Below are 24,515 nucleotides of genomic sequence, written 5' to 3'. Positions count from 1 at the left end.
AAATCCAATTTAACTTGGTTTATAAGTCTTCCACCCAGCTGTCACTCTAATGCAAACATATTTAAATAAAATGCAAATGATCATTACCACTTGGAAACTGTAGAGTATAAACTGAAGTCGACATGGAACACTGCAGACAAGTGTTTGGTAATGAACTTGATTTAAGGCTTTAGTTAACAGACATGCAGTCTGATAGGTCAACTCATCAGTACTCCTACACACAGAAGCATTGCAAACTCGCCCCTGCTGCTTCCTATCATAGCAGCACTTCAAACTTTATTAGGATCCACACCTACAATCCATTTAAAGCCAATTATTGCAGCAAAGCAGCTCATTTGAAAGAACACGCAAAGATGCAAAAGATTATATATAAATGCAGTACATGATGTTTTTGATGTTTAGGGGAAAACAGAGCAGATATGAAATATAGAACTGTATAATATTCATTTTATTTCTATATTTCAGACTTAGTATTGCAAACCTCCCTCCATCTACTCTGTCATTTTCAAATTCAGTTCACTCAGAAAACCAAGAGTTCAACAAGTAGTCCATAACTCAGTGTGCGGTTAAAATTAATAAACACTCCCATTTGTTGCACAGAGAAGTAATGCAGAGAAACCATTACATGACTGAATATATGCAGCATTCAGAAGCACCACTCTGCTTGAGAGGCCCACAGGGATGTGAACACCTTAGACAGTACAGTGGGTTAAAGGCAGGCATTATGTGTGACTTCATTTTTTTTTCTCATCTCATTTAGTTTTATTCTTCAAACTTTGCAAGGATGAGAATATTTTTCACAAATGCATGGTTCTGAATTTAATCTGTAAATTTAATTTGACTAAACCGAATTTTCTGAAGTTTTCAGATATCCACCAAAACTACAGAGGTTCAGAACAAGACATAGAAGTGCTTTCTCCTGTCTAGTCTGGATCTGAAAATTCAATCTCACTTAGATTCTTTGAATTAACCTCAGACAATGTGCTTTAAAGATTTTTGAAGCAAAAAGACCCTTTGAGGTTCTGCGATGTCATGTCATCCTAACTTTGTTTGTACGTGAGAAGAAAAAAAATGATATGGTGCAGTAAATTATGTTCAGCAGTACCAACAATTTCCAAAGGTGAGATTTCTTCCAAATCCAATGCATCAAAAAGTAGATTTGTCAACAGGAGGCAAGTTTGTGATTCTAGTCATGGCTGATGCAGATTCAGTGTTTAGCGATATCGGCTATATGCATAAATCAAAACTTCTCTTAACCTTTGTGAACCTGACATCCTGCATGGTAATTAGCAGTATTGATTTCTTCAATGGACCAATAGTTTTCCTTCAGCCTGTGCGCTCACTCTTTTGCAACCAAAACTGTTATTCCTTTTTTTCCTGTTATACAACTATAATATGGATGTTGCCAAAAAAAAAGAAAATAAAAACACTTTGAGATACAAAAAAAAAACACTTTAAGTGGTGTAAATGCAATACTGTAAAATACAAAAATACAATTTAAAAAAATTATAAAGCAAAAAATCTCCAAGAGAAGCCCTGAATGCTAAAGCCATTTCTGAGCTTCGACCCACAAGTCAAAGTGCTCTTATGACTCATCTTTAAGTATCTGCTCCAGGGCTACATTAATTTAGAAAGGCAGCACAACACTTAATTTGACCATTTTTGTTTGGTTTGGGTGTCTGCAATGCATAGACAAGCTTTTGGGCAGAGGTTATGATTTATACAGAAACTAACTATACAAATTCCATGTAATCCCTGTTCACACAAGCTCTCCTCTGCTCTCGACAGCCTGCACAGAACTGAAGTGATTTATCACCTGAACATGTTTATTGCGTTATGAGTACCAGCAGTTATACAAAATTGAAAAATCGAGTTCATATTTGTTGAGCCATGGTGTCAGGAAAAAAATATACAACGCAGACAAAGTGGAAATCTTAAGGTGTATAGGTCATGTTTGAGTGCATTAAAAAAAATAAACATTGTATCAGGATTTTCTACACCTCATGTAGACCAAACAGTTCAAGTTAGGCAGTGATCCATTCATAAATTCACTCAGCCTCTTCGAAAATCAAACTGTCATACTTCTATAATATGATATTGGTATCATATACTAAATACTTAGCTCATTGCTACTTCAAAAAAGACAGATGTAGCATGGCCATTTCACAGAAATTGGGTCCCATCTCTAGAGACAGTTTGAATGGTCTCTGTCCATCATCTCTCAACACAAAATAGAATCTGTATTCCAAAACCTACTGGTCTAATTTTCTCTTTGACCAGGTATGCTCCTGGATTAATTGCAAAGTCATTTTAGTTACTCATGAACTTCTCCATAATCAGTCCCTCGCCCATCTGATCAGCCACCTAAACTCACCTGCAAAAAGAATACAGAAAAAAAAAGAAATGATAATGCTTCACACAGAGCACAATTATTTCAAGTTACTGGTACTAAAGCTGGTTTTACAAGTTCTGAAATCATGGGATGTAGTTTTCCCCCCCCTCACCACACTACATTTTAATTCGGTTTTGTTATACAGCAATAGTTCATGGTTTGCTGCTCTATTTTTTTTTTTTTTTAAAGAACCACATTGTTTTTATCATATCCTAGTGCATAAAATATTAGAAGTTCCCTCAACTTTATGTCTCAGTCAGCTTCTCTTAACCTGCTACAAGATTGTACAACCCTGCTACATTTTATGTTTACATGAAAGGTATTTCAAGAAATAACCCAGCTTGAAATAGATCAGGGAAACAGTGCAAATATGTTTCCCAGCGTTCTCAGAGTATTACTGTGAAGTGGCAAGAGCAAATACCTTATCTGTAAAGGCTCTGTAAATACATACAGAAATAGTTTGGAAGGGGACAGGCTGCAAAAATTATTGCATTTCTAGGAATGATCAAAAATACTACTGACTGAAGTCACTTTCAATGAGGGTGCTAGTTTTTAGGAATATATGTTAAAGAGGATTGTAACACTGTTCAGCTGATTTCCTGAAAAAGATTCAAGAATCACACTCCAGCACTCACTCTGATCTTCTGAATTCAAAACTTACTGGAGTCAGTATAAGAAGGTCAACAAAGGAGTGATACGTTTTATTCTCTTCTCTCAGCCCTCGTTAAAAATGGCTATATTTTGTTCAGCCTGCAGCAAGGCAATGGATTTTTATTAGAGACAAATTGCAAAACTGTTGCAAAAGTCAATGTGTTTAGAGATAAGCGTGAACTAGTTTTTGTCTATTTGATTAAAAGTTCAAAATAAGGATAAGCTGCATAGGATTTTGATTAAGAAACTTAACACTACCAATCTTTTGTACTTGCTTCTTAGTTTCCGTAAAAAAGAAGAGTTTAGCCAGGGACAGTTTTTGCATTTCTTCCGTCTCTTGTTTGCCGTCACATTTCTTTTTTATACAATCTAATAAAGGTATGGAATTAGGTTTTTAAACCCACTGTGGGTACAGAGGCAATATGTTGGTTGAAATTCAATGTAATATCCTCATGTTTTTATAAGCATAATGTGAAGAAAGTTTTCATTAGAATGTGAAGCTTATATGAGAAGTTGGTGTGAGTCATCCTTCTTGACCCACCGCAGTGTTATTATAGCGGTCCACAAGGAGCAAACCAAACAGTGAAACTTTCAGGGGCACATTCAGGAATGTATTTGCAGGCACCAAACGTGTGCAATCCTGAATTCACAAGTGCTAGTTCTGAAACGAGGCACAGAGGCACATCCACCCCTAAAATGCTGCCACAGAGTAAATATTATTTTGTGTCGATTCATTTTCCATACATATAAATGAGGCAATATGGATAGTTAAAGGTAAAGCTTAGCCATATGTAGGTATATTTATATAAATTACTAGAGAAAATGACTTCGTGTTTACAAATACCAGAGATGTTTGAGTCTTGCAAGGAAAGAAAATCCACCAGTTGAAAGCTGGTGGTAGTTGCACGACAGAAGAGAGGGAGACAAACAAAACAAATGGACAAAAGATGTCTAAGTCTTTCAAATGTAGAATCCAAAATGTTTGATATGTGAAGCATTTCGACCAGCTGCTTCACTTCCAGAATGTGAAAAATAGGAGAAACCAAGATGAAAGGGACTTGGGAGTCAGGGGGCAAAAGGAGGCACAGAGCCAACAACCCCAAATAAAAACACAGTTCCCTTTTTCACTAATCACAAAACAGTTAAAAATGCAGATGTATTTTTTTATTCTATACGTGCCAACATATATTTGTATAGACCACATGAGTAGTCTATACAAAGGATTTTAGAATTGATGCACTTAGTTTCTTTTAGAAAACAAATTGCAGAGGTACAGTAATTTGCTTTAATATACACAGGAGAATAGCATTCAAAATTATTTTTCTAAAGTAAGCCATTCTTTACAGTCCCTCTCATTGAGTATTTTAAAAGTAGCAAAATTTGTGCATCATATCAGGATCCCTACTTGGTGCGTCCCTTTAGGGGTCATGTATGCACATCTAATTCGGGGAAGACTCTGTGGTAGACGAAGGGTTGGAGAGACGATATTTCCTTTGGCATTGGACTCGATTTGGATCCTCTACAATGAGATGGAAAGGAGAGGGATTCCTCCTGGACTGGCTACCTCTAAGTCGGCAGGCTGTAGAGGTAGCCATGCAATTACTGCATGCCTAAAAAGAAAATTCTTAACAGCTTATTGCATTTGCAATGTTGATTTCAGAACTTTAATCAATTTGAATTTTGAAATCAATATGAATAATTGAAAGTGGCAACTGGTGTTTATAGGAAATTACACAACTAATCATGTTCAGTAGTGTCAATATCACTGAAAATATATTACTGATAAGAAGAATTAAGAAACATTAGGAAGTGTGGATTAAAAAGATGCACAATGTTTTTCTGTCATACCTAAAAATACTTCAGTGTTTTGTTCAGTTTCACTCCCTTTTACAACAAACACCATCTCAAGGCACTTTACAAGATAAACAGATCCAATTCTCTGCAATCCAACCGCATTAGACCAACTCAGCCCAAATAATTCAATTTGATATTGAGGCAAATATCACTTTAAGGCACTTTACAAGACCAATTCCAAATTACAGCCAGATTCAGCTTGTGTCGAAATGCCAGCACATGAAACTTTATCCAAACACCGTCATCTACTTGCAACAGCATCAGTAAGCAACCAAAAACATTAAATATGCATTAATTGATGACCGTTTTCTGTATCAGTGAACAGCATCTGTGCGGTCTGGAAAAAATAAATAAATAAATAAAAAATATATATCAAGTCTTCATGAATCAAATTGGCATGCGATAACAGATTTGTATTTAAATAGACATTTTAAAGCATCACTTATCAAGTAAAAAATAATTTAAATCAAATATCCTGATTACTGCACCAAATATTTGAACAGAAGACTGGGAGGACACAAAATGAAGCAGACTTTCAAGTCTCTTCTCAACACCGTTCTGCTCTGTTAATAGCAGTCTGCCCCAGCTTTATCCCAGCTGCGGCCCACTTTCACTTTCATGTTTGTTAGCCACACAATCCTTACAAACCCTTCCATCCATTCTTGTCCATCTTTTTCCCTTCCGTCCCATTTCATATCTTCTCTCTTTGATTCATTTTTCACCAGCTTGCCACCCTGTCTGCCTCCCCTCTAAAATCCTTTTTGCTTCTTTCCTCTATTGACAAGAGAGCCATTAGTTGATTTATGCTGTCAGGAGACAAACTTTCAAAACAAAGAGCAACAACACACACGCAAAATGGATTTTACCAGGACTGCCCAGCACTGCATGCAATATGATACAATAGGATACAGATGGGACTTAAAGGTAACACAAAGGTAAACTAAATCATCTATTTTGACATCATTAGGTCTCAGGCATCAATAAGGACAATTGGACAAATATTTCCTCTATAATTTTTGTTTTTGATTTTTTAGTGCATGTTTTCTTGTAAGAAAGACTATTGACCAATGCTGAGAATCAAAAATTTTGAAACAATACAGAACCCCCCCACTAAAAACATACATTGTGGGCAAAAATGTCCAAATAAAACATTACAGCTGAATAACTTTCTGCTTTTTCTGCATAAATGTCTTTAACCACTAATTAAATCTTGTAGTGACAAATTTGACCATTTTCTCAAAAATGAAAGCCTAATTTCTTATTTTGCATGATTTTATTTGTGATATCTATGAGAACAAAAAACATGGTTTCAATTGGTTATATTTTCCTTAAATGACAAAGAGTTATCAATTTTTAATCAGCTGCTAAACTAAACTTAAACAAAAAGTCATCAACACATCCAAGGCTGATATTTAAAATAAAAACATTCTCTAGCCTCTCCAGCATTTGTTGTTTAATAATTTTGTCAGATAGCATCAGGTAATCAAACTGGTATTTTTGAAAGGGTTAAACTCATTGGTAATTGAATATTTGGTAGTTTTGAGTGAGGCCAAATTATTCCAGAGATTTATACAGAAAATACATAGACCCGTGAAGAAAATGAGCCAATACACGAATCCCAAGCATGAAATTTGAATTATCGATAGAAACATAATATTAAGTTTTGTTGGATGGTTTAGTACACAAAGTAATGTGTTGACCTCTGTCTTCATAAATGTAAATCGGAGCTTAAAAAAACCAGCAAGCTTGGAAAAGTGACAGGACATGAATGGAAAAATACCCATGTTTCCATTCCTCCTGGACTGAGGAAGAAAACCGAAGAGGAAACAAGTAAAAACAGCTCACTGACTCATTGTGTTCCCTCACAGCTGCCAACGAAAGCGGTAGGAGGGAAGGAATAAATGATCAAAGAAAATGTGTGTTCACCTGTATTCACTGTGCAATTTGTTCACATTTATCCACACAAGCCTTCAAATAATTATCCAACACTAGAATCACAGGAGGTCTTTGGATTTATGTGTACAGGTACTAAGAGTAATGCACTGAGCTTTATTGTATATTTTTGCATCAAGAGCATTTTGGGAAAATGCTTAAAAGACGGATAGGGTGTCGAAGGTCAAAAAGATATTACATATATCTAGTGGGAAAAAACAAACAAACAATCAAATGTGACAAGAAATGCTTTCTCTTTGTTTTGCCTTGTTAGGATCTGTAGTAGTCATCAAAAATGTAGAATTTGTTCTTGCAAACTAAGCCAATGTGTAAAGAAAAAAAGCCACATGTACTGTTTTCATCTGCCCTCACAACCATAACCAGATACAGGTTTTCTTTTTACTTATTGATGAGCTATCTGGACAAACTATTAATGTACTGAATTGTAACTCATCTGGCTAAAAAAAAAGAAAGAAAAGTAAATTCTAACAAGTACTTTGTTTTCAGCAATTGTGAAAACAATTTTAAACTCTGAAATTAACATCCAGGTGTGTGCCTAGTTTTCTGTTAGATTTTTGTCTCTCTGCCATTACATTTGATATTTATCTTGTCTCAAAAACAAAGCAACAAAAAACACATATTCCACCTAAAATGTCAAGGACTTTTTTTTTTGTTGTTTTATATTACACCTAAAAATTTTTTATTACAGTTAATTGAGTTTTGATTTAAAAAATTTAGCATGGCATCGCAGTTCAGCAGTGATGGCCTGTTGCATCACCATAAATTGTTCTCTTGTGTCAGAGGAACCTGTAGTACATTTGTCCAACAGTAGAGGACTCTGCTCTAGTCTCTTGACTGTAGGCATAATCAACTTTAAACCTAATGCGAGGAGAAAATGGGAAAGAAAATGGCCGTTTAATTTTGTGGACAAATTACTGTACTTGGGGCATGGGGGTGTCTCATCAAATTAGTGAATATTGGCTATGTAAATCTTGGACTTTTTTACTCAACACTCAAGATGCTTAGGAAAAAGCAGTTTGACCCAAATGACTATTAGGTGGAGCTCAGTTTTTAATATTGTTTTATTATAGGCTTACAGTGCATAACCTTTTTGAAGGTTCTATTAAATCTGTAAACTACAAATGCACAAAAAGAATTAAATACAGCTTTCAACTTGATATTTATTCTTAAAAAGTTCAGTGTGATTCCAGACTTCATCAAGCAGCCCAAACCTGGCAACTATGCTGGATTACGAGTTCTTTATGTTGGGCTCCAAGTCCCTTATTCACCTCCAACTGCTCATGTGGCAGCTAGAACCGCTTGCGTCATTAAGGGCTCCGTCATTAAGCACAATTTAACTCCAAAAATAACATTTTCCTATTTCTAACTAATGTTCAGCCAATTCAATAATGCTATCCCAATGACATTTTGAGTGTGGGCTACATCACTGCATAATTAGATAGCAACTGTGGTTGACACTAAAAATGTGATATTTCTAAAAAATTTTTGTAATAATATGTTTGGATAATTATTGTAAGATTGAAGAATATTTGGTCTAATATGCAGAGTCCCATGATGAAAATAGTTAATTTCAGTTATTCATTTCAAAAATAAAAAGACCAGATGTACCAATGGATTAAGTTGGTTTTATTGTCTTAATGCACACCCAAGATTTTGTGTCTTGACTAATACACAAAACCGATAGAAAAGTATTTTTAATTAATGTAATTTGCTATGCTAATGTTGAGGCCTGCAGAATCACAAGGCAGAGTCCTGACTAAAAACATACACTGTCACAGTCTACAAGATGAGTAATCCAGAAAAAGTCATTGCAAAAAAGCTGGATGTTTACAAAATGCTGTATGCAAGAAAACCAATGGAAAATGATAATGAAGGAAAAAGTGTGCTAGAAAAATTAAGAAACGATGGGGGAAACCAACAAGCTTAGGACAATTGTGAAGCAAAGCTTATTCAAGATTAATGTGGGAATTAAAGTATGAACTGCAGCTATAGTCAGAGCTACAAGGCCACCACACAGACATTTCCATGACAAGAAATACAAGCCTGAACCGAAGACTACATCTTTTTCTTAACCCGTACCTGGAATAAGGCTTTGTTTAATCGTCTAGAGCAAGAACAGCCATTTAAAGGCAAATTTAAACTTTTTATGTACGCACTTACAAGCTTTATTGAAATGCTAATTTTAATAAATCAGGTAGTACTTGACCTACTGTACACTACATGGACATAATTTTCAGTACCCAATATTTCTGTATTAAGAATTTGCTTTATTCAATTTTTTTTGCATTTGGATAGTAAACCAAAAATCCTCACACACTGTAAAAACTATTCATTTTTAAAATGTAATTGTTAAAATTCAGTAAGCATCAAATGATATTGTAGTGTGTAGAGATGCACTTTTGCATTCTTCGGGGTTTTGTTTTGGTCATTATCTCATGCTTTTTAAGAGATAAAAAGCATGATAAAAAGCAAAATAAAATGTAATTCAAAATATAGTGGCCTAGGGAAAAATTTGGCTGTGCAAGACATTGTGTATCAAAAGTATAAAGTAAATGCAGAAGATGAATGCACATTTTACCACCAGTAAAAATTAGATTGCAGCAACAGGTTTCTTCTTGTGTATTTCTAGAAACACCCTTCAAAGTATGCATACAGGAAGTGCCTGGCAAGTTGACAGTATTTAGAAGCTTATTAGAAGTACAAAAGAGGAAAGCCCTTGAACTGAGCTCTGGGTGTAGTCTGGGCATTTAAGCACCTTCCAACAGCAGAGCCGGTGTCATAAATTTCTGGTAAAATATAATAAAAAGCTATATTTAGGTTTTTAGTAATATCTAATATATTCTCCTCCATTTTGTCCAACCATCTAATTTGAATTCCCTGTTAACACAATGTGCTCTGAATAAGCAGAAGTTGGATGTTCTGCTGCTCTGGGTATTGCAGTAGTGAAACCTTGTAAGGTCAGCCATTACATAGTAATTCACTGAATAAAAATACATCTCACCAGCACAAGTTATATTAGGGAAAGGAATACATTAAAGCAATCTGCATGTTGCTATATGTTGTATTAAAGATTTTACCTTGAATTAAAAAAAATTAGAAAATGCCACATGAATAAACATTAAACTTCAGAGTGAAATCTGTAAAAAGGACAGTTTGACCATGAACTTTAAAAGCCATCATTTTGGAAAATGTGTGAACGCTCCTTTGTACACTATTGTGACACTCTAAAAGGAGTTAGTTTTAAAAGTTAAATTTTAATTACAGATTATGCCAAGATGGATCCAAAAATCCAAGCAAATGTCTACTTGCTGAGGCCTTTAATTTTGATCATTTAATGTTGAGGCAAAAAGAAAAAATACAACAGGACTTATTCAACTTTAGTGATAAAATCCAACAAAAAACCTGATAGAGCAAGGCATTTTTAATCACCAGAGACTGAAGGCATCAACTCTGCTGTCAAATCAGGAGTTTGGCAGGTTATCATTTCACAAAAGAAAACCTTGTCCGGTCTGGTAAAGACTCAGATCCGAGCTTCCAGTTGACCCACTGGGAGGAGGATGCGCTTTTAAACGTGATACCACTCAGACGGGTCAATGATGGAGCAATAAATGTCAACTAAACTCTATTTGCGTCATATGATGCTTTTACTTATCTGTCTGCTACAAGTGAGTTCATGGGAGTTTCCATCAATCCATCCAGCACTACCTTTATTCCTGCCTAACCTCAGCAGGGTCTAGAGGGGGCTGGTGCCTCTTAAAGCAATCAATAAAGGGCAACATACACACACACACACACACCACACACGCCCACACCCACACGCACAGGACAATCATTTATGCACTCAGTTCTACAATTTATAGACACCATTTCACAAATCAGCTCCATTTTAGAATGGATAGGAAGCCATTCTAAAATGTTGTAGGAAGCAAGTGCATCTGGAGGGAGCCACCTATTCATGAGGAGAGAATACAAGATTCATGCATTCAAACCAAGAACCTTCTTGCTGCAAGACAATAGTTCTAACGATTGCACCACCGTGTATCACATTCACAGAACAAAAATCAGTTAAACATAAGTTGGCTATGTTGTATTGACTGTGTTTGACATTTTTCAGTTAAAAAGCTGGCATTATCTACATTATCTATTATCTAATTTTATACAGACACAAAAAGGGGTTGTTGGAGAATCTAACCAACCCTTGGCTGACAAAAATTTTAAGTAAAAAGTCATGGAATAAACTGTTCTTCACAAGAAAATAACATCCAATATTGTTTTATAAACAACTACCTTAAATTTCTTTATTTCCTCGGCCCATCTAGTGTTTTCCTTGGATTTCATGATTGTGTAGCAGAATTCTGATGCCATCACAGAGCAGCTGGATTTATGCAGGGATTAAACCCCACAGTGGCTGACTCTGTTCCAATAGTTAGGTGACTTCTGAAAATAAGTGACTGCACTTTTTGCAAAGGAGCTGAAGAAATGTTCTTTAAATCATGTTTCATCTTCAATCTATTCAAGTCCTGACAAAAAGTCACCAAAATAAACTGCAACCACTTCAGATGTTACAGTAAAAAAAAAAAAAAAAGAAAAAAAGCTTGTTCAAAGGTTGTAGAAGATTGCTAGTTGTAATGCATTTGTGTTCATTAGACTGTCAGATCTTGACACATAAAATATTGTGGGTTCAGGTATAGATTGGCGGCATCACCCTGTGACTTTCACAACATGATGGATGTCAATCATGCACTTTTTGTCAAATTCCCAAGTGGCTGTCTTGTGTCTTTCAGGGACGAGTAACTTCTGTCGGATTATTCCACCCTGAACCTCGTTCATACTAGTGCCCGGCTTTTTGATTACCTTTTCAACCAAGACTTACTTCATTACTCACTTTGAGCAGCCATATCAGAAATGTTTTAAGCCTGTTCACAGTTTTAGAATTATAAGGGCATCTCTTTTTCTAATATTATACTTTCAAATCCACTGACAATTATATAGCCAATTACTTAAATGGACCGGTTTTATTAAATTAAATCGATGAATTTAAAAAGGTACTAGAACATTCCCAAACACCATAGGGAGGTCATACAAGAGCCGAATTACGAGTGGCACCCATTTTTCTGGACACTTTTGTCTCCAAGTGCTGTTTTCAAAGTTAATTGAATGGACAGAGTTCTTTATACAGCAACACTACTGTATTAAAAGATGAAAATTCTTGTACATATGTCACTAAATCCCCATTTCTAGTCAGAAACTCCACCTGTATCTGATATCAGTCCATTATGCTCACTGCATTGATCCCATTTTCTGTCTACGCTTCAAATTAAATACAAAATTAACTGCCCTGGAATCAAATGCACATAATGTATTGTTTGATCTCATGCAGCATCAGTGCACAGTTGCACATCGCAGACGCACACATGCAAATAGACACACACGGCTGGCTGTGAGGTAGAGAGAGCCCATTAATCATGCCGAGCCAATGAGGAGACAGAGAGCAAAGAAACACATTGAATAGGAAGTAGGTTCCTTCCCCTGGCCTCGTCAGACAATTGGATTTGTGACAATGATTGAGAGTGTTTGCCCGTGTGCATGTTGGTGAAAAGTGAACTCCTTTGAGGGACAGTCTCTGATGTATCGGCACTTACCAAGTAAGTAGCTATCTTAAACCTGCATGCCCTTGAAATAATGCAAGTGAAGAGGAAACCAATGAAGAGTCACCTTTTGCACATTTTTCCACCACAAAATTGTTTCCAGTCCATATTGTGCTTAGATTTCACAGCAATAGATCGCAAGATGAGCTGCATCACCTGCTACTGCAAGCGAAGGAAGAAATTGTGTATCCATAATTTGCTTACGGTTTGCAGATTTAGGGCCGAATTTGCTCCTAGCTTTATGCTGCATCTGTCTCCCCTTTTATTTCCCCTTCTCCTCCAAATGATATCCATTTCCTGGCAGTTGTTAGGAAGAGCTGGTCAGAGAATACCCATATTAAATCTTTAGATAAATGAGGCACAAAGAGTATGAAGGACTCATGTAAATTATAGCAATATTTTCATCCAGGTTTCCAAGCACAAAGGTCCTGAACATTCCTACAACCCTATTTCAGTTTTATCTGATGGATAATTGTCAATTCAGCCAGGAGTGTAAAATCTATCAATCCTCCCTCTCACACAAGCTCTTATATTGCTCCTCACTCGTTTGTTTGGCTGAATTGTTTCAGAAATACAGACAGAGGTGATCATTTTTCTGAATTTACTTTGCTTATTGCTGCCAATGTCATTATTTCTACTCACTTAGAGATGAGATTAGAGAGGAGAGGGGGGAAAACTGGAAATGAGAAAATATTGGTGCTCCTACTTCAATGTGCGCATGTTTACATAAAATGCGTAACAGCATCAGTAGTGCATCCAGCATATTAATATCCTCACCATCAGCGATTTCCATCTCCCCCGTCACCACCCCTTTATTGTTTCCTACAAAAGGTAGTGTGTGAATCATCTTGCAGATGTGCAGCTATATTCAGATGGTGTTGATTACAAGACTAGAAAAGTCTAAAAGTTATGGTGTCCTTCTATTGGCTTGTCACACAGACAGTGGCGCATTTACACCCACACATATGTGAACTGTCTGTGTCCTCGAGAAGGGCCGTCTAATTGTCTGTCTAGCCGCCTGACCCTGAAAGGTGTACATAAAGGAAAGGTGGAACGGAGGGAGGAGGTGGAGTGGGTGAGGAAAAATGAAGTCTGCTTGTTGGTTCTATTGAACCTCAGTTGAAGAGACGGATTGAAATACGTAGAAGTCATTGAGGACTCAATGGCACTTGCTGACTAGATTTCCATCTGCTGATATAGGGGCCACCTAGATAGTTCCAGATTACGTGACATATCATAACGGAGGAAGGCATGGCACTTTCAACAACTGTGTTAAAGCATTAATGACTCGGAGCTCTCTTTTTTTTTTTACGAGCCGCTACCCTGAGACCGTCACAGTGAATGCTGAGTGGCAAAATTGAAAATACAGAAGCTAAAAAAAGGATTCTGTTCAGAAAATAGTCAAAAAACGTTTCTTGACCAATATTTTCTTTTTAACTTCACGCTGCCTTCCAAAAGTAATATTACCTGTAGAACTTAACATTTATGATATCCCCTTTACAAACTTCAATTTATTTAAATGAGATGAAATATGCCAGGCAAAGTAACAAAAACTAAGGTAGAAAGAAAATATATGTGGTTTTTAAATACAAATCTGAAAACTGGGCAGGTATTGTGTTCAGCTCCCTTTACTTAATGCATTGTAAAATTCAGGGCAATTATTTGCCTTCAAAAGTCAATCGAGACTTGCTTATAAATAGACATGTTCTGTGAAGGCCCCCGGTGCAGCCAAGTGGACCATTATTTGAACTATTTGTGGGGATTTTGGCCCACTCCTCCTTGCAGCTCTTTTCCAGATCTTTCGGGCCACAGAGCTGTCTCTGAACGAGTTTCAGCTCTACTAAGGTTTTCTAATGGGTTCATATCTGGAGACTGGCTCACTCACACCAGTACTTTGAAATTCTTGAAACAGTGCAACTTGTTAGCTGACCTGGTTCTGTATTCTTGCTGGTTGGTAGGTCAAATATATATAAAAAAAAATCCTACAATGACATTTTTCTGAATTTCTTTTTTAAGATTCTGTCTCACCGTTTATACCGTTGATTAAAATGGCAGTCCTCCGCATTCTTTGTAAGTGGGAAGACTTTAAAAATCAGAAGGTAAAAATTCATGGGATTATATGTGACATTTTGTCTTATTTCTTTTACCTATCCATTAGTGTGTCCATTAAATTTTTCAAGATTAAAATGGTTCCATTTAATTTGATAATAGGAAAATAATGATTTTATATTGCAGGGTATTTTAGCTGCAAACTATCCAAACAAATGGTCACTTAAAGAACACAACAGGAAAACTGAACAATGAAAACATCTCACATCTATGTCTGGTGATATAAAACCACTGCTTAGTGTGACTGAATTAAAAAAGCATGTTGCTTGATGGTCATCTCTACGTTGTGCCACTAATTTCATTTTACTTTCAGCCTGAGAGAGAGTGTGTGAGGAAAGCTTACTTCCACTGAAGGATGGCATACTAAAGGATTTGTGAAAAAAATACAAAAGTGTGAAGGATTACCTTTTATTCTTTGCTTGACACTAGTTTATTCTTTTTTCCCCTTTCTGCTGTGGTTTAGGGTTAGAAAGCCAAAACTTTTCTGGAGGTGACTTGTGTATTTACATAAGTGTATTGTTTGATTAATCATCCCATTTGTTTAAAGACTATATTGAATATCCTACCTACGAAAGTAGTTTAGGTTAACAAGGGACAAGTGAACTCAACAGAGAGAAAAAAGAACTGAACAATGGGATTATGGGAAGAAGAAAGGGGAAGAGCGCGAGGGAGAGAGGAAGAAGAAGCTAATGGTGACCGCTGCTAATGTTTGCTGAGGTTGAGATGGGAGAAGGAACTGGATTGTTAGGGTACGTTCTGCACAAATAATCCTGCACACGGGGTGTGGGATATCTGCGAAAGAATTCTGCAGTGAAAAGCACGGAGGAAAACTGCGGCGGAATCAAGGAGAACTGCGGCTGATCCGAGGTGGCGAGAGGGACATGGCGACACTGATTTCAGCGCGACGGAGGAGTAGTCCTGCAACTCGGGTGGCGGAGTTTTAAAGGAAGTTGGACTCGCGAAGCATCCTTCACGGAGAGGACGTCGGCTGAGCGAGCAGGTCGGAGTTGGTTCGTTGTTTAAACGGAGAAGAGGATCGTCGAAGCGACATCGATCTCTAGTTTCACCAGGCCTGCAACGAAACCTTAAACCGGTACCGGACAGTGTGTGTGTGTGTGAGAGAGAGTATGGGCCCATGTGTGATATTGTGATTTTGAACTGTAAATTTTCTGAACATGTATGGAGTTCTATTGGTAACAAAAATTGAATTCTAGTTGTAGTAAACCAATAGTTAACAGTGAGGGGTTTTCTTAAAAATCACAAAGGTAAAGTGAGTAAAACATAAGGGACTGAAAGAAAAAGTGCGTTATCGACTGTATTTTGTTTTGGAAAACATTTGTTGTGAGGGAATTGATAACCTCTTTCTATGTTTAAGTTTTTGATTGTTTTGGGGATTTGTGGAGCTAAGGTTTTATTTTTCTTAAGCTCTTATTAAAAGAAACTGTTCAGGTAGCTGGTTGTCTGGAGTAGTTTATGTTACATCATAGGAGTGTAGGATAATTGGAAGAGTAAGGAATTACTCAGTATTGGTAAACCTGCGTGGTATCTACCCGAACTATTCGAACCCAACTAGCCACCCCACCAGTGAGTTTAAGTTCTTGTCCCAGTTACCAGCGGACGGAGCAGTGGGGTGCTACATATGCATAGAGGTTGTTCAAATCTGAACAAAGATTTTTAGAAGTATGTTTTTACTTTATAGGCTTCTGAGTTAAGGTGCATGTTTTTAATCAATCAGCTCCATCTATTTTTTGGCTAAAAAGTTGGACTTGTAGTCTACTTAATTTCTGTCAAATGGACAAATTGACATGCAATTCTGTTTGACATGAGCTTCAGGTCAATGTACTTTGCAGCTTCTTCACGAGTGGAGGCCGCTGTGCTCCAAATTGGCCCCAATATACAAATCCGTTTCTGATTAACACTACTTTACAACCCTAAATCTAAAACAATTGGTGTTATAAAAGTGAATAAAATAATTCTAACCACAAGAGAAAGCAAAAGCTTAAAGTAAGCCATTCTACCTTTTGATGAAAAAATAGCAACTTGTCTTGACACAAGAAGCAGCAGTGATTTCCGAAGACACTCTAGAGACAGAGTTGACAGACGATGAAGGAACAGCTGGAGGAGCATGTTGCGAATGACTAGACCAACTGGCAACAGGTCAATACCATGATCTGCAGTATAAAGAGCTCCTGGGAATTTGGGATGGGCAACTACTCTGCAAATTTGCCAAAAACCTGACACACAAACACACATTGTACAATAATTTCAAGTGTTCCAGGAAAATTACTTGGGCTTATTTCACATTATTTGCAGAGCAAGTTATCAGAAGATTCAGAGAACAGAGAGAAATAATTGGGCACAAGCACCATTACTGATAACCAGAACTGCACAGCCATAATAAACATGTGATGAGAAGCACAGTCAGGCCTAGTTCTGACATCTGAGGTACAGCACAGGCAGAGGAACGTTTATAACTGAATAGTGAATGGACCATCTTGATAATTTCGTAAATGCAAGACAAAGTTATTTCATGCAAAAAGTATAGACTTTTGCATAAAATAAAAGTCTTTATAGAGACAGCGAGTCTCTGTCTCTCACGAGAGTCAGTGAGAGATAGTGAGCTACACCCAGGATATTCAAGGAACTGGAAGCAAAACCAACAATTTTACAGTTTGAGTAATCTTTCTACCCAAAAGAGCAGCTGCTGTGTTGGAATATTTCTGTCAGCAGAGAGAAGAAACTTGACTGTGAGCCAAGTTAATGGAAGTTGAAGACTGTTCCGTGGCTGAAATGAGAGCCTGATTTTGAACCACGAAGTAGTTCCTCTCCAAGTGCCAAACGAACCTTTAAAAAAAAAAAAAAAAACGTATATTCCTCCTTTCTCCTGTCCCAACGTGCCATCCTCAAACTGAGAGTCTTAGAACTCAATTGTAGGCGTTTTCCTTTGATCTCTAGAGAGACTTGTAAACTTTTGATCAAAGATGAATCATTAACCCACATAGACAATACAGTGAGAATTCATTTTCCTTTTCATAAACTTTTCTCTCTTAGCTGGAATAGTGTGTAGAATTAATTTTAGCACATTTGTTTTTTCTTGATTTTTTTTTATTATTACTTGATTGATAAAATCATTAGGAAATGGACCTGAGAATCAATACAAGTATGATTAGCTTCTTTGATTGTAAACAAATCTTTATCTGAGAAATCTACCGACTCTCACTTGGAAGCAATTTATCCAACAGACAGAATTGTGATAAGCTATTAGAGCAATGGTATTGATCATTTAAGTACATTAATACAGATTAGCATAGTTTATCAACCACAATAGCGGCTGCAGGGAGAAAAATCTGCAACACAGTAAGTCTTGCATTATGCATATGGCTTCCCAGTGAAGATCAAATTATTTATTGCCACAGCAGAGATGGCTTTTCTAACAGTTGGCCTGAATGGTGTGTACTTGTATAGCACTTTATCAACTCCAGTGGACCCCAAAGCGCTTCACACTACATTCAGCCATTCACCCATTCACTCACACACTGATGTTGCTTAGCAACTCGACTGTAGCCACAGCTGCCCTGTTGGAGTCTGACAGAGGCAAGGTTGTCATGCACCAGCACCACCTGACCACCACCAGAAGGGAAATGTAAGTTTTTGCTCAAAGACACAAGACAAAGACAGGGAGCAGAGGTCGAACTGCGAACAATGAAGGGACAAACTCCAACCACCATCGCCACAATCATCCGGTTGTTACAAAGCACTGGAATGTTGCAAATAAAAACAACCAATTCTCGTTAAATGTTTACCGTATTATTTTTTAAAATGTCAACCTTCATAGGTTTTATCCAAGCACGGCCAAATTTAAACTCAAAGTGGATCGACCTCAAACCTTTTCTACAGTCATTTCTGTTGAATCCTTTTCTATGCTGTCAGGTAGTCCACACTTCCTTTCTAAAATACCCTAAAAAAATCTAAACTTCCCAAAGTAGCCATACAGAGCTGTCATCGGGTTCATTGTCACATTGTCCATCACTGTCTAATACAGTGCAACAGGACGAGCCAGGGCAACCCATCCTTCGCTCCGCTGAAAGGATCATTAGCTGCAAACAGTTCCTCTTTGATCAGCAGCACTCCATCAGGGCAAAGCAGCATGAAGGCATGATCATCCTCAACCCGCCTCACCCAGGACATATGCTCTTTGAACTTTATCCCCGAGGCCACGATGGAACGTAATAAAAATAAGAATCCACTAGTGAATACAGAAAAACCTCCTTTCCTGAAGCAAATGTCTTCCTATAGAAAATTTGCTGTAAAATTGAGCCACCAAGCAGATTTGAGTAAATTTAACACAGATGATTATCACTCCAGTGTTAACAGATCAGTGTTTTCCATCACTGTTTTTAGTCAAATTTATAAATTTACTTTCTAAATATTTACCTATATTTTGTTTATATAGTTGATAATTATTTAAGTTAAATGTAATAAATAATTTAAACAATTATTTTGGACTTTGTGAAAATAAAATTAAAAAATATTGCAAGACATTCACATTCCTGGTAAAAGTTTAAACACACACCTTTCAAAAGTATTCCAACCTCTAACTTTCAGTTTTTATGTTATAATCACTGAATTCATTGCATTTTATTGGAATTCAAATGGCAGATAAAGTTTTGTTGAATGGGGAAAAAATGTTCCGAAAGCTTTTCACACATTTGTCTTCAGCACCCCTGGATTTATTGCTTTGTTAAACCAGCTGTTGTTGCAACTGTAATTTCAAGACTTCTGATATTTCTTTCTAAATGCAGTCAGAACTGAATATTTCAACTTTTCTCCTTTGCCAAACAGCCCAAGCTCAGTCACATTTAATAATATTTATCTGTAGACATTTCTCATAAATTGCTGTAAATTTTCATCATTTGGGCTATTCCTGCACATGAGCATGCTTTGTTCTAAACGTTTCTTTTTGTAGCTCTTTCTATGGGTTTAGAGTCATCCTAAGAAAAGGAAGAAATCAAAATGGTGTGTTCTATTTTCTCCACTATAATTGTGTTTTTTCTGAAATGTGGAAATGTGCAAACAAATTCATTTTTTGCAATCAAGTATGAAGTTAGAATTTTAATTCAACATTCACAGAAATATGCTGAATGTTCAAAAACAAAATAAAAATCGTTCCTTCATCATGGATCTCACTCTTTAGATACATCACCAGCAGCTAGGGCTTGCAATATGCAAAAATGTGTTCACAATGACCAGCACAGACACTCGCACACACCGAGACACAAAAGCGCTATTCCAGTCACCCACAGACACGCGTCAGATTAGTGGAGCCGCATGCTTAAAAGCCACAAACAGCAGGAACTTAATTGGAGCACACGGGAACCAAAAGGATGTCCTGAGCATATCAAATGGTTTCCCCTTGCCACTAAGATTGCGGCGCACACTTCTGAACCAATGGGTCATCATTATCAAATAGAGGCATGACTCACCCTCTCGCACTCTGCCTCCACAATTCCATCTCTCTCAGCGCCTCCCCCTTTTCCTCCCCATTATCAATGAGACACATGACTGCTCACAGCTGCAATGCATCGAGGGAGCCATAAAACAGGTCAAAATAAATATTCTCCAAACGCATGCATCAGACTCTCAATACTACAGGAAAATAGCCTCTGAAAGACTGGGAGGAAATAAGGTGAACCTGGACTGAAAACGTGGGATCTACTCCGTGCATTTATGAGGCCAGGCTCGTTACGAATGCAGTAAATGAGTTTGGTTGCACGTTCCCCGTTTGTATCTGGGATTGGATATTTAAAGATGAAGCCAAATTATTGAGATCAGCAGAAAATGCGTTTGTGTGCTTTCCTGGTATCCAAGGTGAAAACAAGTTTAGAGTTGGATGGAGGTTGATTTTCTTATTTTAGTCATGATTTTTGGTTCTCATTTTTATTTCATGCAAAGTACTTTATTAGCCTGTCCTCTGGTTATTTATACAGCCCCTTGTCATAAGTACTACCCATTTGCCAATCATCACACCTGCCCTGTGCTGTAATTTAGCCCTCAGCATATAAACCCATAATGTTCACTTCTTTTTCCTATATAGCTCTGATAAAATCTGTTTGATTATTATAGAGTAAGTTATGGCAGCAAAATCTCTATTACACCAATCTGATATTATTCAAATTCAAGCCTTGAGACTTTGCAGTTGAGCTTTAAAAACTACAACTATCTGCATTTCGACTTAAACTGGCAGAGGTATATAAAGAGTACAGTTACTATAACAAATCTACTCAATTAAAATTAATACGTTTTTATAAGAGCTTTCAATTCAGCCTAAAGTTAAACACATATCATACTGACCAGCTTCTTGCATGTTTCCACTGGTATTTTAAAGGCTTGTCTTTAAATAGGTGAGCTCCAAGTCTTTGAGGTTGGAAAGTCTCCTTGACACATAAGCACAATTCTGTGCTTCAGTAAAGTAAATCTTCAGTAAAGATTTCATTACTGAAAAATGACAAAGCTGCTGTCACTGGCATATTTCTGTAAACAAATAAAAATGTATAGTAAGTATTTCTAAGTAATAATACAAGTCAGGTGAGCTGATGAGTTTGTAATACCTCACAGTGTTAAGCATCCAACAATGGTACTTATAAAGATGAAACAAATTAAAAGATGCATCAATGCTGCACCCAATTACAAAATCGTGACTTATTAAAATATTGTCATTTTTAAAATGTCTCACCAACAATCTCAGCAGTTTTGATTTCTTTTTGCATAAAATAGTTCATAAAGATAAAAAAATCATTAAGACTACTGAGTGAAGATCTAGATTTCCAGGTTAAACATCTTATGGTTTTTATTGTTTTTATTGTAAAAAACAATAAAAACATACATACCCTTACAAAATATCCTATGAAATTCACATATGATCACATGAGGTTCCCACGTTCCACATGTGATAAAGTATTTTGTTCTTGTGATCCATGGTTTATTCAACCACAAAACGTTCCAAAATCACACTTATACATGTGCTTTCACATGTGATTCACATCTTTCACACATCATTCACATGTAAAAAGTTGTGTGAACCACGTGTGGTTTTTCATGTCGTCACATGTGAAAGTCGCATGTCATCACATGTGACTTTCACATGGGATTTTCATGGGATTTTTTTGTAAGGGGAACTATAGGAACAAAGTTTGAAGGCTCTGTTTTAGGAGAACAAGGATCAGTTCGTCAGATCCGATATCCTTCTCCAGGGTCTTTTGCTTGACTTAACAGACCAAATGCCTCATTTTCTTTGAACTCCTGAGACGCTGATACACTTTGGATAAGAGGCGACTGAGGAGAAATAAAAATAGCTGAGATGTCTCGATCAGAAAGCAGTCTGTCAACTTCGAATGGTTACAAACTCTTCCTCCAATATCATCACACAAAGCTCTTTCTTCCATCACATGTTTCCCATTTTACAACTGCTACACTGGCTCCCCATCAACTCCAGGGTCCGATTTAAACTGCTCCTTATCACTTTCGAGGTCATTCGCCACCTCGCCCCACCTTACCTGTCGCAGCTCCTCCGCATTCACAAGCCCTCCTGCTCTCTGAGGTCCTCTGCCTCCATTCACCTCTCTGTCTCCTCCATCCTGCTCAGCACCATGGGAGCCAGAGCCTCCTCTTTTCTAGCTCTTAAATCAGGTGCCACCTGATATCTGTACCATTAACTCGCTTCCTCAGTTTAAAAACTTCCTCAAAACACATCCTTTCAAATCTGCATATCCTCCGGATGGAACAGTGTGACTACATGTACAGGCTGCAGCCCTCAACATGTCTAGGGTTCAATTCCTGGTGTCAGACCATTTGCTGCACATCTTCCTTTGCTTGCACCTACATCCTTCCTGTCCATTTACCTTTCAATGAAGAGCGCTAGAGCCGAAAAACGTATTATTTAAGCATAACACTACAGTTCAGTGAAAAGGTCGAACCAACCCATTCCTGTTAACCATCACACAGCTCTCTTGTAGGGACTCTTCTCTGACAAGAGCAAACCTGAATCCTTCAAACACAGAGAGCGTCTTCAGTTCACTCTTCACAAGGACACTGATGACAGGAAGCAGCATGTAGACACACACACGGGAGCAAAATTGAGACCTTGTGAACATTTTCACTTTGGATTATTTTTGAAATTCAACATCAAGACAAGAGGGACAATCACACACTAAATGACTGCACTGCATTTAGCCAGCAATCAGGCTTCACAACTGCAGTCATGCTTAAAATAAATCCGTTTTAAAGAATAAACTAAAAAAAACTCACCACCTTCCCTTGCAAACATTTGACTTCATATAGTCATGAAATATAACGGCGTGTGTGGTACATGTTTTATGTAGTTCATCGGGGTGTGCTCGCATGTGGGGGGGAAACTACTTGCATGATTTATTTTTTTCTTGAACACAAACATTACAAGGACCATAAAATGGAAAGGTGTTCAGTTAGCCACTCTAAAGAGCCACAAGCTGAGTCTTGCTCCAAATTTAGCACAGTGGACATTAAATTCAGACAAGTGTGCACCTTTTCATTATCCTTAGATAATTTGTCATCTTATTTAAAATTATTTACCCACAACATTTTGTGCCTATTCTACAAATCCCATTTTTTGATCTCCTGTTGTAAAACAAAATAGAGGCACAAAGAATAAGCATCAGACGTTTCCATTTTCACTGTAAGGAGAGATGGCAGCTCTTCTGCAGATGAAATACTATAATTGAGATAATTAAATTACAAAGAAGTAAAATACTTTCATGAGCAACAAACCAAGAACTTTTTTTTATCAATAATTCACTGAGTTTTGTTCAGGAATCATTTGCTTCTGTTACACAGCAACAGCAGAGTTGGATTTTAACATCAGACACTAAATATAGATCATATGTACTCATGCATCAATGCTAAATATGTTGGAAGTGTACAGCAACCATCTGTAATTGAAAACATTTTAAGGTTATTCATAGAGCTCAATGATTCACTTGCCCTTTGGATACTTTAAAACTAAAGTTGTAATTTGTCTAAATTTAAAGCAAATCAGCCTGAAACATTGTTTTAAAAAGTGGCAGTTGTCTACACCACATGACGATTTAAACAAAGGTGTATGTGTAACATTACTTTCTGAAAAAGTTATTCATATCATCCAGCTTACCTGTGTTCAACTTACTCCTGATGCTCTCCATTTCTTCCAGGTTGAAGATGCTGCTGTATTCTCTCTCTCACCAAGCTCTGAAACTATTCACCAGAGCCCTCTGAGTCAAGACGTCCTCTGATGTTCGCTTGTTCAACTTCCTCCACAACTGTTCCATTGTCTCCAGTTGTCATGTGCCTGCCTGCTCTTCAGCAGCCTCCGTTCAATGCCGTGTAGGTCTCACCATTTCTTCTTCAAAAGCAAACAAGGGATCTCTTAAGGAACTAATGTTCTCGCCAAACTCCAGCCATTTCCTAAATCACCAACCCTCTTCAATGTCAGCCTCCAATCCTGGAACGATAAGCACAGTTTCCTTCATAAGTGTTTCGTTTATTCATTGTAATATTTTTTCGCTGTTCTTATATCTCCTCTCCTAGGCATCACAGCTCCTATTTTATACACAGTTTTTGTAAATGCTCATTAAATATTCATGTAATTCTGCCTGAGACTCAAAACTTACCCAGAAACATGACAGTTTACGCCAAAACACACTTTGCAACATGTTCAGTCTAATAGTGAAATTCTACGTTTCTAAGTTAATTTAAACATTTACCAAATTTGGCAATAGACTAATCTATAAAAAAAATATCCACATCAGTGACAATATCAATATAGTTAAAATTGATTAAATTCCACCTAAAACAGCTACGATGATGATTTCTTGCTGAGAACACATCGATATATTTAA

The 24,515-nt window shown here is 37.0% G+C and overlaps 1 protein-coding gene and 1 long non-coding RNA gene across 2 annotated transcripts in view; one reads left to right on the top strand and one right to left on the bottom strand.

The window, feature by feature from the left end:
• grid2 (glutamate receptor, ionotropic, delta 2) overlaps positions 1-24,106 on the bottom strand; it is a 517,587-nt gene extending 493,481 nt beyond the window's left edge. The window contains exon 1 of the mRNA XM_028033208.1: positions 23,789-24,106. Within this exon, the coding sequence (XP_027889009.1) occupies positions 23,789-23,819 (31 nt within the window). The 5' untranslated portion in view covers positions 23,820-24,106. The remainder of the gene's footprint in view (positions 1-23,788) is intronic.
• Positions 15,081-15,701, top strand: LOC114154269 (uncharacterized). Its single transcript, XR_003597540.1, has 2 exons — positions 15,081-15,314; positions 15,409-15,701. It is a non-coding gene; the product is annotated as an uncharacterized LOC114154269 (long non-coding RNA).
• Positions 24,107-24,515: the final 409 nt, after the last annotated feature.

The sequence above is a fragment of the Xiphophorus couchianus genome, chromosome 12 (assembly GCF_001444195.1).
Source record: "Xiphophorus couchianus chromosome 12, X_couchianus-1.0, whole genome shotgun sequence".
Taxonomy (NCBI): domain Eukaryota; kingdom Metazoa; phylum Chordata; class Actinopteri; order Cyprinodontiformes; family Poeciliidae; genus Xiphophorus; species Xiphophorus couchianus.
Note: the sequence above shows the minus strand (reverse complement) of the source record. Positions and strands in the feature narration are given on the sequence as shown.